General features: G+C 44.2%; 1 protein-coding gene across 1 annotated transcript in view; it reads right to left on the bottom strand.

The window, feature by feature from the left end:
* Positions 1-3,196: 3,196 nt before the first annotated feature.
* Positions 3,197-16,070, bottom strand: part of FAF2 (Fas associated factor family member 2) — a 58,768-nt gene continuing 45,894 nt past the window's right edge. The window contains exons 9-11 of the mRNA XM_023185103.1: positions 14,350-14,521; positions 13,067-13,210; positions 3,197-6,498 (exon numbers count right to left, since the gene is read on the bottom strand). Of these exons, the coding sequence (XP_023040871.1) occupies positions 6,316-6,498; positions 13,067-13,210; positions 14,350-14,521 (499 nt within the window). The 3' untranslated portion in view covers positions 3,197-6,315. The remainder of the gene's footprint in view (positions 6,499-13,066; positions 13,211-14,349; positions 14,522-16,070) is intronic.

The raw sequence follows: 16,070 nt of genomic DNA on the forward strand, positions 1-16,070 counted from the left end.
TCCATCTCAAAAAAAAAAAAAAAAAAAAAAAAAAAAAAGGAAAGAAATGCAGATCCTGCCTCCTGGTGTCAAGATTCATGGGAAAATGAGCGGCCTTTGCTTAAGGGTTTTTTCGAGTGGCATCTTCAAGGGAAAACCAGGTTTCAGTTAAAGGGGAAGGAACCTGGGAGTTTTGGGGCATCACCCTGTTAGCGAGGACAGACGGGGGAGGGCAGAAGGAAGACTGGGAGGGGCTCAGCAGTGCAGTGGCCGAGCTCATAGGTGTGAGGGACCCTGGGGGCCCAAGGCTCCATCAGGGTAAAAGTGCACATGGAGCTCTGCCTGCCACGCCAGAGAGGTGTGAAGAAAAAAAATGCCAGGCACTCAGCCACTTCTAGGGTAAATCTTCAGTAGTAAGCTACAACTGTTTTGAAAACAGCAACAGGAGGTATTCCAAACACCTACTACGTGCCAGGCGTTCTGCAGCAGCAATTCATTTCAACTTCACAGTAACGCCACAATCAACCCTATTTTACAGATGAAAAGTAGGTCTATGGAGTTAAAGCCAGTCACTTGGACATGGTCATGGCCAGAGCCAGGATTTAAAACCAAATGTTGGCTGGGTGCAGTGGCTCATACCTGTAATCCCAGCACTTTGGGAGGCTGAGGCAGGCAGATCACTTGAGGTCAGAGGATTGAAACCAGCCTAGCCAAATGGTGAAACTCCATCTCTACTAAAAATACAAAAATTGGCCAGGCATGGTGGCACATGCCTGTAATTCCAGCTACTCGGGAGGATAAGGCAGGAGAATTGCTTGAATCCGGGAGGCAAAGGTTGCAGTGAGCCGAGATTGTACCACTGCACTCCAGCCTGGGCGATGGAGCAAAAACTCCATCTCAAAAAAAAAAAAAAAAAGTGTAATCTGGCATTGGGGTGTTGAGTCCTCTGATTCTGTTCTTTGATAGCAAAACTTTGTGGGGTTTTTTTGGGATAGTTTCACTCTTGTTGCTCAGGCTGGAGTACAATGGTGCAATCTTGGCTCACTGCAACCTCTGCCTCCTAGGTTCAAGTGATTCTCCTGCCTCAGCCTCCCAAGTAGCTGGGATTATAGGCGTGCACTACCACGCCCAGCTAAAACTTTTATACTTAAGTTTCTTTTAATTTTTTGAGACAGAGTCTCACTCTGTCGCCCAGGCTGGAGTGCAGTGGTGAGATCTCGGCTCACTGCAACCTCTGCCTCCTGGGTTCAAGCGATTGCCTCTTGAGTAGCTGGGACTACAGGCATGTGTCACCACGCCCAGGTAATTTTTTTTATTTTTTAGTAGAGACGGGCTTTCACCATGTTGGCTAGGCTGGTCTGGAACTCCTGACCTCAGGTGATCTGCCTGCCTCAGCCTCCCAAAGTGCTAGGATTACAGTCGTTAACCACCATGCCCAGCTTATATCTAAGTTTCGAAATCAATTGTGAAATGTTTTAGTGGCTTCTCACCTTATGTAAATAAACTCTTGCACACTTATTAAACTGAGCAATAGAGTTCTAGTTTACACTTAATGCACATTAAAAAAATGAGGGCCCTAAATCTTTGGCTAGGAACAGGGGGACAACTCTGAAGGTACCAAGAATCTGCATCCACAAAACTGAGTATCTGCACAGGAGAAAGGCAGAAAACTGAGGCTTAAATTTCCTCTCAGAAATGAAAACATGAGGCCGGGTGCAGTGGCTCATGCCTTAATTCCAGCACTTTGGGAGGCTGAGGCGGGCAGATCACGAAGTCAGCAGTTCGAGACTAGCCTGGCCAACATGGTGAAACCCCATCTCTACTAAAAATACAAAAATTAGCCAGGAGTGGTGGCGGGTGCTTGTAATCCCAGCTAGTCAGGAACCTGAGGCAGGAGAATCGCTTGAAACCGGGAGGCGGAGGTTGCAGTGAGCTGAGACCATGCCACTGCACTCCAGCCTGGGCAACAGAGCGAGAGGTTGTATCAAAAAAAAAAAAAAAAAAAAAAAAAAGTGGCCAGGCACGGTGGTTTACACAGGTAATCCCAGCACTTTGGGAGGCCGAAGTGGGCGGATCACGAGGTCAGGAGATCAAGACCATCCTGGCTAACATGGTGAAACCCCCGTCTCCACTAAAAATACAAAAAAATTTAGCCGGGTGTGGTGGCGGGAGCCTGTAGTCCCAGCTACTCGGGAGGCTGAGGCAGGAGAATGGCGTGAACGCGGGAGGCGGAGCTTGCAGTGAGCCGAGATTGTGCCTCTGCACTCCAGCCTGGGCGACAGAGCAAGACTCCGTCTCAAAAAACAAATAAATAAAAAATAAAAACATGAGCAAAAATACCTAGGAGAATGCCAATCATCCAGAATCTGTAAGATCAGAAGAAACTTTTCTCTTTTTTTTTTTTTTTTTTGAGACGGAGTCTCGGCTCTGCCGCCCGGGCTGGAGTGTAGTGGCCAGATCTCAGCTCACTGCAAGCGCCGCCTCCCAGGTTCACGCCATTGTCCTGCCTCAGCCTCCCGAGTAGCTGGGACTACAGGCGCCCGCCACCTCGCCTGGCTAGTTTTGTGTATTTTTTTAGTAGACATGGGGTTTCACCGTGTTAGCCGGGATGGTCTCGATCTCCTGACCTCGTGATCCGCCCGTCTCAGCCTCCCAAAGTGCTGGGATTACAGGCTTGAGCCACTGCACACGGCCAGAAGAGGCTTTTTCTAGCTACTCCTTTGCAAGGACACAAGTTGGTTCCAACAGAAGTAACAAATTCCTTAAGAAAATAAGTTACTGCAAGAAAATATTCTCACAAAATACACTCCCATAGAAGGAGAAGAAACACTTAATGACATCTTTATATCAAGAGCCTTGTATACATTTACTTGATTGAATCTATAAACCTATTCTGAGGTGAATGGCATTATCTTCATTTATAGTTGGAAAAATTCAAGTTCACGGAAGCTACAGAAATTGTCCGAGGTTGCAAACCTGACAAACCAGAGCCCAAATCTGAACCCAGGCCTGTCTGCTCTCTCTCTCCATCATACTAAGTTGCTATTTTTCCACAGGGATACAACAGAAAAGACCTAACTCCATCCTTCTCTTTGACTCTCCCTTCCTTGGCAATGCCACACCATGCTGTTCCTTCCCGGTGTTTTTCCACCTCTCCTTCAGACACAGAAAATTATCTACCACATCTGTCCTACACAGAAAGACCCACAGCGTGTTATGAAATTTTTGTTATAAAACATTTAATGTTAACCTACAATACAATGTAAACTTTTATGAAAAAAATTTAAAGTACACTAGATTTCTTCAGTAAATTATCACATGACTATTCAGGCGCAGTACAAGTTGGGGCACTGCATCCTTTGTGGATGGATTTCCGTTGCTGCGTTCCTCACAAGTCCTAAAAAACCAGTTGTAGAGTGGAGCTCCTTGTTCAAGCACCGGATAATGATGCCACTGATTTTGCATTCTGGAGGTAATCGCTCCTTCTCAGTCATTTTCTGAAACTCTTTGCTTGGCCTTGGCACCATTAGCAATTTTCACAACTGCTCAGTTGAAGGTTCTAGGTTCTTTTTAGCTTAGTTTTTAAAAGCTAAGTGTTATCCTCTGGCCATCTCTTATTCAAATATCATGGCGGAGGCAAGCAAGGAGAACGAAGTATTTGCTAGAGGAAATTCTGCAGAAGTGGAAGAAAAGATCAGAAGGGCTCCACTGAGGGTACAAATATTCAACTGACTCCAATCAGGTGTCTTTGCTTGGTCACTTCCCATGGCTATTCAGCTGAATCTACAACTTCAGTCTTGGGAGTGCGGAACAAAACTTGAAACAAGTGCTTTTAGTTGATCCCTTGCCATTTGGAAACAACAGCTGAAATATCCCAGAGGTGATGTGGAAACAAGAGCAAATGCTTGCAGATCATCGGCTTCTCAGTGTCTTCTCCCTTGCAGGTCCCGTCAAAATCCCAAAAGTCCTTAGGAGTGACACAGATTGTACTGGCATTAAGTGACAAAATGTGCAGCCTGTATTTGACTTAGGAGAAAAGGAAATGGCATGTAGGCAGCAGCACTAGGGTCAGCAAGACGACCGGTCTAGGGTCTCAGTAAAGCAGAACTGTTTCAAATGGGACTAGACAGGGGCATGTGCTTCTGGTGAAGCCTCTTGAAACCTGAAGTAAATGGGTAGGCCACCCCTACAGTTGTACTGACATAAAGGAGACCCTTCTTAATATTCTGGCAGCTGACTTCTTTCACTGTTATCAAAAGGCAAGAGGCATAAAGTGCACATTGTAGAGTAAGATGAGACTGAATTATGACGGAAAAAAAATCATAGCTTCCCCGAAGAGGTGTGGACAAGATACCGATACAGTGTACCCAGCCTCACAAACGTTCTTAATACCCTCCTGTGTGCTGCCAGGGAAAAGCTGTGAATTCCAGACGGGGAGGAAGGCTCTGACTTCAGTGGGAAAATTCTTCGGTATGGTTGTCGGCAGGAAAGTTGCACGTAAGGTTATCCTCATGTGGAGAATGTGGGTTATCCTGCTGTTCATTCCAGATATATTTTATTGACAACAGTCAGATGGTGAGTCCCACTCGTCTGGCCTTGGGAGAGCAGAAAACCAAGTGGAAGAACAACAGGTAGCCAGGGACAGAGTTAAATTTTCCGAGAGATGGTGTTCTAGACAGCTACGCCAAGACCACTGGCAATTTCTCAGGCTCTCCAGGTTAATTTCTGTGGGGTGCCTTACTCTGTCATGTGGGATTTACCCCAACAACTCAGGACTGCAGTGGATAGTAACCATATAATTGCTACCAAAAACAGTGGTCCTTAGGTTTTAGTTAAGCAAGAAAGCCTTCAGACTACAACTCTAGCAAGTTATGCTTTATGTTGAGCTGAACCCCCGTCCTCACAGCATACTAGGAACTACAGTAACGTCAGTTGGTTGCAGTGGTACGAGCCTGCACCAGTCTAGCTACAGAACACTTTGGAATACTTGTCAGAGCGCACTGGCATCTGTTAATACATGGCCTGACCCATGTACCCATTACCATAAACTGAACCACAGACGAGATATCCAGAGGTTAAAAAAAAACCCTATTACTTCAACAGAGCAATAGAGAGAAAGGATAAAAGCTGCCTCCAGAAGGTGGCTGCATCAGAAACGAAAATGTGCCTTCCAATAGATTACACAGGCTGGGAGTTCTGTCTTGGCTCCCTTCAAGGCCTCTGGTGCTTTCTATCCTTAAAACAATAATACACTTCCACTGAGACAGGCAGGGCATTCTCCTGTGGTTCTGCTGGCTCCACCACAGGCCCTGCTAGTCCTTTGGAAAGGCACCAGGCTTGGCAATTCAGGAAAGCCCAGGGCTGGGAGGAGCAGCATGCACATGTCAGAAGAGGAATGAAGAGCTGCTATCCTTTGGTTCGGACCCCATAACCACCACCTGGTACAGACTCCAAGGAAAAGCTGCAGTTGTGTGTAAAGATGAGTTCCACCACATACATAGGTGTATCTACATACACAGCCTTTGCAGGGCCACAAACCCAGATTTCCTCCTACTGCTCCAAGTGGGGTGCACAGGTGGTAAGAAAGGACAGCAAGTGCTGGACCAAACAAAAAGAATGACCTCTCTGGGAACATGAGAGGGACAATGGCAGAAATAAGCACAAACCAGCCCAGGGCACTTTTATTACACTATTGTGGGCTAAGGAGCCCAGGGCATAAACTCATGGGTTTAAAGAATTGGCTCTTTATCAAATAAAGGAAAAAAAAAAATACACCTATGTCAGCCTCATTCCTTTGGTCATTATAAAACAGAAACAAAAGTTATTGAAAAATTGTGGGCAGTTCAAGGAACATCTCTGCTTCTCTGCTTTCTCTTCCCTCTCTTCCCCAGAGGCAGGAGAAGCAAGTCCTCAGGAGATGCTGCAAGTAGCTGGTTGATGGAGGTTTTTCACTTTTATTTTCCATAAAAGCAAGAATGAATGAGAACTAGTGGGAATGTCCCCTTCCCAGCTGGGACAATGGATGGGTTGAAGGTGAAGAGTCTCTGTTCACTGGAAGGTACGTGCGCAGAGGCCATAGGAAGGGTGGGCTTGCTGAGTGGGTACGTTTGTTGCCAACCTTGCGCGCACACACACAGGCTGTGACTCTTGCGGGCAGCATGGTTTCTGATCCTTCCTAAGGATGCAGCAGTCTTTTAAAAAAAATATTGTATTATAATAATAATAATAATATGAATTTCTCTCTCTCTCTCTTTTTTTTTGTTTTGTTGTCGTCGTTTTCTTTTTTCCCTATTTCATTTAGGGACTGGGGTAGGAGGGGAGAGGAAGAAAAAAATGTCATTCGTCAGTCAGGTCCTGAACAAAAAGAACTTCTGTGTGGCTGAGTCCGGCTTCCTGTAGTGTAGGGGGATTGGGCCACTCCTCTGAAGGGATGCAGGGCAGCACTCGCCTGGGAAAATTGGCTTCAATCTGAAACTTTTCAGGGCTTTCCTTCAAGGAGAATAAGAAGTCGTGGATTACCTGCAGAGGTCATATAGAAGAAGGGCGGTGAGAAAAAGAGAAACACACATACACATACACACACACACACACACAACTCTGAAGTCAAATATCCCCCAACTCTCCCCAGGATGACTCTATATGAAAGATTCATATCACACTGGAATTCTAGATCTTTTCATTCCCCACGGCATATGCATGGGGAAGCCCTTTTAAAAGAAATCACACAAGCCCAACACTAGTCCTACTCTGAATTCATCTGTCTCTTCTGTGACATGTCTGATAAAATGCTAACTTAGAAATCATCACAAAGTTACAGAAAAGTTGGAAGTATAGGATACAGAATTTTTTTCTTTAAATCAGTTGAGAGTGAAGTGCCAACTGTAAGACACATGGCCTCAAGTATTCTGAGGTGATCACAGACTCACAGGACAATCTTCTATGGAACCACAACTTGGCTCTCAAAATCAGGAAATATAACTGACACATTATTTCTATAATATAATATATTATTATTCAGACCCTATTCAAGTTTTGCCAATTATCTTTTACATAATAGCAAAAGGATCCAGTTTTTGTTTTTTTTTTTGAGACGGAGTCTCACTTCTGTCCCCCAGGCTGGAGTGCAGTGGCACGATCTCAGCTCACTGCAAGCTCCGCCTCTCAGGTTCACACCATTCTCCTGCCTCAGCCTCCCGAGTAGCTAGGACTACAGGCACCTGCCACTACGCCCGGCTTTGTTTTGTATTTTTAGTAGAGACGGGGTTTCACCGTGTTAGTCAGGATGGTCTCAATCTTCTGACCTCGTGATCCACCTGTCTCGGCCTCCTAAAGTGCTGGGATTACAGGCGTGAGCCACTGCACCCAGCCAAGGATCCAGTTTTAAGCCCATCAATCAACGTGTGGATAAAGAAACTGTGGTATATATATATACACGATGGAATACTTCTCAGTCATAAAAAGGAATGAATTAACAGCATTCACAGCGACTTTGATGAAAGTGGACACTATTATTCTAAGTGAAGTAACTAGAAATGGAAAACCAAACATTGTATGTCCTCACTGATATGTGGGAGCTAAGCTATAAGGATGCAAAGGCAAAAGAATGATACAAGGGACTTTGGGGACTTGGGGGGAAGAGTGGGAAGGGGCGAGGGATAAAAGACTACAAATAGGGTATAGTGTATACTGCTTGGGTGATGGGTGCACCAAAATCTCACAAATCCCACTAAATAACTTACTCATGTAACAAAACACCACCTGTTCCCCAATAACCTATGGACAAAAAAATACAATAAAAGAAACGTGTTGCACCTCATATGAATCTCCTCTCTGTGGGAATGCCCTCCTTACCCTGCTCTGGCTCTGACAAGGTAAAATCCTTAGTGAGAAGGGAGGCAGTATCAGGAGAGTCCATGATGCTAAAATTTAAACTGTGTGTGAGATGCCTGTGGAACAGGCCACTGCCATCTCTCCCTGTCTGCTCTGTGGCCCCTCCATCTAGCATTCTACTTCTAACAATTCTGCCAGCCTCTTTCAGATCAACCCCAAAGATGACGAACGTGTCATTCAAGTTATTTTTCAATTTTGGGAGGAATCTATTCCTATTTTCTTTTTGATACACCTCTCACAATGATGAATTCTCTGGGTTTTATTTCCCTCTGTGTAAAGCAGCCCTTTATTTCTTAAACTTAGCTCTTTAGGGACTTTTTTTTTTCCCCCAGACAGGTCTCGCTCTGTCACCCAGGCTGGAGTGCAGTGGCGCAAACACGACTCACTGCAGCCTCGACCTCTCAGGTTCAAGCAATCTTCCTGTCTCAGCCTCCCAAGTAAGTGGGATCACACATGTGCAACACCATGCCTGGTTAGTTTTTAAAAATTTTTGTAGAGACAGAGTCTTGCCATGTTGCCCACCTGAGGGATTTTTAAAGGGCTATAATCCAGAATTTAAACAGTAAATCCATGTTCCTCTTATCTAATCCATTTCTGATTTTATAAACTTCTCATATTTTAGTCTATCAGCCTCACTCATTTTCAGTTTCCTTCTCTCTTTGCAACTCCCACTAACATTCACTCTTTCTTAAGATGCATCAATTAGACTTACACCAAGTATTCTTGGTATGAAACCAATATGGCTTTGATATAAGAGTGAAAAAAAAAACCACTTTTTTTTTCTTGCTCTGTTGCCCAGGCTGGAGTGCAGTGGGAGGATCTCGGCTCACTGCAACTTCTGCCTCCTGGGCTCTAGCGATTCTCCTGCCTCAGCCTCCTGAGCAGCTGGGACTACAGGCATGTGTCACCATGCCTGGCTAATTTTTGTATTTTTTGTAGAGATGGGGTTTCACCATGTTGGCCAGGCTGGTCTCAAACTCCTGACCTCGTGATCCACCCACCTTGGCCTCCCAAAGTGCTGGGACTACTGGCATGGGCCACCTAGCCTGGCCAGAGACAGGGTTTCATCAGGCTTGTCTCGAACTCCTGAGCTCAGGTGACCCACCCACCTTGGCCTCCCAAAGTGCTGGGATTACAGGTGTGAACAACCACGCCCGGCCAAAAAAATACTGATTCCTTTTTAATCACTGCTTGAGAATACCTGGTACAAACCTGGCTTTTGTTTTTCTTTTTTTTTTTGAGATGGAGTCTCACTCTGTCGTCCAGGCTGGAGTACAGTAGCACGATCTCGGCTCACTGCAACCTCCGCTTCCCAGGTTCAAGCCATTCTCCTGTCTCAGCCTCCGGAGTAGCTGGGATTACAGGTGCATGTCACCACGCCCGGCTAATTTTTGTATTTTCAGTAGAGATGGGGTTTCACCATGTTGGCCAGGCTGGTCTTGAACTCCTGGCCTTAAGTGATCCACCTGCCTTGGCATCCCAAAGTGCTGGTATTACAGGCATGAGTCACCACACCTGGCTGGCATTTTTTATTTACTAATGGCAAAGGGTTGATAACCATCAGGAAACATTACATTACTACCAGAGGTCCCTTTTGGTTTGCAATGGACAGAAAAATTAGTTCTGGGCTTTGGATCTCTTACACATTTGTTTAAAACAAAGTCAGTTGCCTCTTTTATGACCACTCATGGGACCTGGCAATTGTTCTGCAGCGTATCCCTTTTATCTTAGCATTTCACTACTTTCCAGAGCTGAGCATTACCCACAAATCTGTCACTCCTCGAGATTATTTACAAAGGACCAAGTTCACAGGAAGATGATACAAGGCCTTTTTTTTTTTTTTGAGACAGAATTTTGCTCTCTTCACTCAGGCTGGAGTGCAATGGCACGATCTCTGTTCATTGCAACCTCCGCCTCCTGGGTTCAAGTGATTCTATAGCATCAGCATCCTGAATAGCTGGGATTACAGGCCTGTGCCACCATGCCTGGCTAATTTTTGTATTTTTAGTAGAGATGGGGTTTCACCATGTTGGCCAGGCTGGTCTCAAACTCCTGAACCCAGGTGATCCACCCACCTCGGCCTCCCAAAGTGCTGGGATTACAGGCGTGAGCCACCGCGCCCGGCCGATACAAGGTCTTTAAGGGTACTAACAAACACTACAGCATTATTAGGTTTTATGTAATTATCTCTGTGAATGTTAAATTCCAGGCCAGCACTATCAGGACACTGCTACTTTACACTTCTTTCCATCTCTAAGCCCCATTTATGAGCAAGCATTTCTCTTAGACTCATCTCAGTTGGCCATGATACTCTTTTTAAAAAAACAGCTTTTAGTGAGGAACCCATTTAAAAGTCTTCAAGGATCAAATAGTTAATGAATGGCTGGTTCCCTCTTGGCCGTAAGCCTATTGTGTTCCACAGTTCTAACAAATTTTTCCTCCAAAACTCTCAGGAGAGTAAATTTTTGTTAGGTTTTTCATTCTTTTTTTTTTTTTTTGAGCCAGAGTTTCACACTTGTTGCCCAGGCTGGAGTGCAATGGCATGATCTCGGCTCACTGCAACCTCTGCCTCCCAAGTTCAAGCAATTCTCCTGCCTCAGCCTCCCAAGTAGGTGGGATTATAAGCATGCGCCACCATGCCCTGCTAATTTTGTATTTTTAGTAGAGACAGGGTTTCTCCATTTTGGTAAGGCTGGTCTTGAACTCCTGACCTCAGGTAATCCGTCCGCCTTGGCCTCCCAAAGTGCTGGGATTATAGGCGTGAGCTACGGCACCTGGCCTAGGTTTTTCATATATAGTTTTATCTATCAGAATTTTTGGGGTAGAAATTCCATGGAGTTTGTGTGTACAATAGCAAAATTGCTAGTGAACATGAAAGCTAAACTACATATACAAACCCATAGTTAAGAACGGGACACCAGGGGAAGGAAATTAACACTAATTAACCACCTACTACATGGTGGATACTGTGTGAGGCACATCCATGTTATCTCAATTTAAAAATCCAAAGTTAGAGACATGGGGCTGAATGCAGTGGCTCACACCTGTAATCCCAGCACTTTGGGAGGCCGAGGCGGGTGGATCACTTGAGGTCAGGAGTTTGAGACCAGCCTGACCAACATGGTGAAACCCCATCTCTACTAAAAAAAAAAAAAAAAAAATACAAAAATTAGCCAGGCATGGTGGTGGGTGCCTACTTGGGAGGCTGAGGCAGGAGAATTGCTTGAGCCCAAGAGGCAGAGGTTGCAGTGAGCTGGGATAGTGCCATTGTGCTCCAGCTAGGGTGACAAGGCGAAACTCTGTCTCAAAACAAACAAAGTTAGAGACATGAGCACTTCCCCTAATATAAATAGATGCATAAATGAGAGAGAAATAAAACAAGGAAGCCATTTGCTTCTCTCTTACCAGAATGTTTCATAACTTTAATTCTGTATTAGTTCTCTGAGTCTTACATTCTGTACTGACCAGTAAGCTCCATGAATTCCAAAACCATGTCTCACTCATCTAAATGATCCCTAGAGTATCTAGCTCAGTGTATGACACACCTATCTGCAGTTTAAACTTATCAGAGGGCAGATTATAGTTCCAGTTCACTAATGGGAAATCTGAAGCCCTGTAAGTTTTGCAACTTGCCCAATGTTGTCCAGTTAAACAAACAGAAGCAATGAATGTACTACCCAGCCTCACCTGACTACAGTGTATCCTCTTTTAATTATGAGGTTTACCTTTGATTATTTTGAGTGATCAGGAAAACTGCAGAATCTACTACAGCTATAAATTTGGAAAGGTGACATACTGACTCTCAATATAAACAAATTTTCTTTTGGTTACAAATACCAAAAATAGTAGTGAGTATTTAAGTGCTTACTAGGAGCCAGGCACAATGTTGAGAATTTAATCCTAACAACAATCCTACTAGGGAGTGCCTATTATTATTATTATTATTATTATTATTATTATTGACAGGGTCTCTCTCTGTCACCCGGGCTGGAGTGCAGTGGCACGATCTTGGCTCACTGCAACCTCCGCCTCCCAGGTTCAAGTGATTCTTCTGCCTCAGTCTCCTGAGTAGCTGGGACTATAGGCGTGTGCCACCACGCCCAGCTAATTTTTGTAATTTTAGTAAAGGCGAGGTTTCACCATGTTGGCCAGGCTGGTCTCAAACTCTTGACCTCAAATGATCCACTCACCTTGGCCTCCCAAAGTGCTGGGATTACAGGCATGAGCACTGTGCCATGCCATGCCTATTATTAAACCCATTTTACAGATGAAGAAATTGAGGCTTAGAAATTAAGTAACACGGCCGGGCGCGGTGGCTCAAGCCTGTAATCCCAGCACTTTGGGAGGCCGAGATGGGCGGATCACGAGGTCAGGAGATCGAGACCATCCTGGCTAACACGGTAAAACCCCGTCTCTACTAAAAAAATACAAAAATCTAGCCGGGTGAGGTGGTGGGCGCCTGTAGTCCCAGCTACTCAGGAGGCTCAGGCAGGAGAATGGCGGGAACCCGGGAGGCGGAGCTTGCAGTGAGCTGAGATCAGGCCACTGCACTCCAGCCAAAAAAAAAAAGAAATTAAGTAACACTTAGTAACCCTGTAAGAATGAAAATTTGATCCTCATGCTGTGAGACTGAGTTTCTGTTTTTAAGGACTTCCACGTGGAAATGACAAACACTATTACATGGCTATCATATATACAAAGTAGCCTCAGAAAATGGGGCCTCAGAAAATGAGTAGAAAGAGAAAGACAACTGCATCCAAACTGCAAGTGCACTTATATTCAGGTATGTCATTCCAGTGCTTTTAGGTAACTGGAGACAGAGCTTTTTCTACAGAGCAGGGGTCTGGCGGGATTCTGAAGCCAATCCAGGAAGACAGCATAGAAGAGCCTCCCATCTTCAAACACACAAGTCTTTTGAGGGACTTATGTAAGGTATCTTTTTTTCTTAGCAGAGCCCAAACATAATTAAACAAAAACTTAAACATTGCTTTGAGTTGGAAGCTAGAACTGAAGGAGCCTACAGCAGTTCACTCTGCAGTACTGTTCCTGGTGTCCACTGATGGCACACCCATCTCTCTCTCTATTCCCTGTTCATCAGAGCAGCAGACACACCAACACCACTCTCAACAGTCAGTAAAAGCTCCAAATCTATAGCCCAGATGCTACATACACTTCACAGAACTTAGGTGGTCCTTACTGTTAGAGACTGTGAAAAGTGGAATCGTCTCTCTACTCGAGAATCATTGGGCAATTTGAAGATGATCTTGACACTTTCAGGGTCATCAGGGGAAGGTTCAGGGGGCAGGCATTCCAACTTCCTTTCCTTTTCCTCCTGTAAATTCTGCAGAGACACAAAGCAAAGGTGAGGCTACGGCTCAAGAAATAAATACAATGACCATGTAGCTTTATTATGCAGTCGTCAGAAGAAAAATTAATGTTTAAGTATTCTACGAAAAACTTCTTGGGAATAGTCAAAAACAACCTAAATGTAAAGTACAATTGCATCTCATGTATTATTTATTATGTCTAGGTATTTATTTGAGAAAAAGGGGAAAGGGAGCAGGGTGCCATGGTATGTGCCTGTAGTTCTAGCTACTTGAGAGGCCACAGCAGGACTGCTTGAGCCCAGGAGTTTCAGGGTGTAGTGTGCCATGACTGCACTAGTGAATAGCCACTGCACTCCAACCCGGGCAACACAGTGAGACCCCATCTCTTAAAAAAAAAAAAAAAATACATTGCTAGGGAACAAAAACAACAACAACAAAACAAAACAAAAACAAAAAGATAATGAGTAAAATGCCAAATTAGCTAATACTGGTATTAAGAATGAATATTTAGGGCCAGGTATGGTGGCTCACGCCTGTAATCCCAGCACTTTGGAAGGCCAAGACAGGCAGATCACGTGAGGTCAGGAGTTCGAGAGCAGGCTGGCCAACACAGCAAAGCCTGTCTCTTTTTTTTATTTTTTTATTTTTTTTTTTGAGACGGAGTCTCGCTCTGTCACCCAGGCTGGAGTGCAGTGGCCGGATCTCAGCTCACTGCAAGCTCCGCCTCCTGAGTTTATGCCATTCTCCTGCCTCAGCCTCCCGAGTAGCTGGGACTACAGGCGCCCGCTACCTCGCCCGGCTAGTTTTTTGTATTTTTTAGTAGAGACGGGGTTTCACCATGTTAGCCAGGATGGTCTCGATCTCCTGACCTCGTGATCCGCCCGTCTCGGCCTCCCAAAGTGCTGGGATTACAGGCTTGAGCCACCGCGCCCAGCCTTTTTTAAAATTTTTATTTAAAAAAGAATGAGTATGTAAATGGTATGAAAAATTTAAATCACCCATAATCACAATATGTTCTATTCTTTCCTTTTTCCTTTTTTTTTCTCTTAGTCTGTTTAAGGTGGCTATCATTTATTCCTTTTACACTTAAGACCAAGATGGCAAAGTCTCGGCAGTTTGGGAACCACAGGGAGTAAAGCCACAGGTCCATTACCCGCCGCCGTCTCTCCTCTGCCAACTTTTGTTGTTGCACCTCCTCCTCCTTCCGCCGCTTACGCTCCCGCTCCTCCCGTTTCTTTCTTTCTTTCTCCTGGTCAGCCCTAAGAGAGGCCAGGTAGGCCTCATCCTGCTGTTGTCTCAGCACTTGGGTCTGGTTTCTTTCTTCCCTGTGAATAGATCAAAAGCAAGAGAAGAAAAACAGCACTCTCACAAGTTCTGTGTTTTCTTATACTGAAATTTTCTGTGTGTGTGTGTGCATGCGTTATGCGTGTGTGTGTGTGTGTGTAAAAACGTTGATATTCTTAGCAGATGACTATTTCACACTGCCATAAGAGATTCCAAAAGCAGAGCATGGCAGAATCTGAATAAACCACCTTTTATCTCAGTTTAATTTGGCAGAAAAGAAAACAGCAAGTTTTCCTCTCCTCTTTTAAAATAAAAATTTTCCCCTAATTCTAACAAATGTAACACAGTACTGTTATTATGAAGGGATCAACATCATATTTTACAAGTAAATACCATTTTGGGTTACTGCATTTTTGTACTGATCTCATAAAACCAAAACACACACAGATACATCCATATACACATTGTAGCAGATCTGAAAATGTAGTTTTCAGAGTGATTCAGAGATTCCCTAATCAAAGATAAAACACTATATAACACTTGGCATAGCTCCTATTTTCTCTCCAACAAATTTCTGTTTTCTCTTAGCCAAAATATTTAGCCAGGCAAAATAGTTGAACAGATAAAACATTCTTGCTTTATACTTTCTTTAAAAATTAAGACAAAATTTACATGCAATGAAATGCACAGATCTTAATGTACAATTCAATGAATTTTGATAAATGTAACCACATAATCACCACTCCAATCAAGAAAGAACATTTCAGTTACCTCAGAAAGTTTCCTCTTCTATACATTTTTTTACACAGTTAAAATAACACTATATTTATAGGGTTTTGATCTTGCATTTTTCTTTTTTTTTTTGGAGACAGGGTGTTGCTCTGTCACCCAGGCTAGAGTGCAGTGGAGCGATCATGACTCACTGCAGCCTCAATCTCTTAGGCTAAAGCAATCCTGCCACCTCAGCTTACAGGCGTGTGCCACCACGCCTAGCTAATTTTTGTATTTTTTGTAGAGATGGGGTTTCACCATGTTGCCCGGGCTGACCTCAAACTCCTGAGTTCGAGCGATCTTACCTCAGCCTCCCGAAGTGCTGGGATTACAGGTATGAGCCAACATGCCCGGCCTGATTCTGCATTTTTCTAATATGTAACAAGCATGTCCCCATGTTATTAAAAGCTTTCCATAAATTTAAGTTTGTTTAACTTTCTTGAGGGCAAGTTGGCATTACAAATCAAAAGTCTTAAACATATACTTATATTATCTCACCCAGAAACTGTACTTTCAGGAATTTAAATTTTAATCTAAGGAAACCATCACAAATTGCAAAAAATTATCTCCATGTATGTTATTTATTTATTTATTTATTTATTTATTTATTTTTGAGACGGAGTCTCACTCTGTCGCCCAGGCTGGAGTGCAGTGGCCACATCTCAGCTCACTGCAAGCTCCGCCTCCTGGGTTCCCGCCATTCTCCTGCCTCAGCCTCCCAAGTAGCTGGGACTACAGGAACCCGCCACCTCGCCCGGCTAGTTTTTTGTATTTTTTAGTAGAGACGGGGTTTCACCGTGTTAGCCAGGATGGTCTCGA

Source organism: Piliocolobus tephrosceles, chromosome 4, assembly GCF_002776525.5.
Source record: "Piliocolobus tephrosceles isolate RC106 chromosome 4, ASM277652v3, whole genome shotgun sequence".
NCBI lineage: Eukaryota > Metazoa > Chordata > Mammalia > Primates > Cercopithecidae > Piliocolobus > Piliocolobus tephrosceles.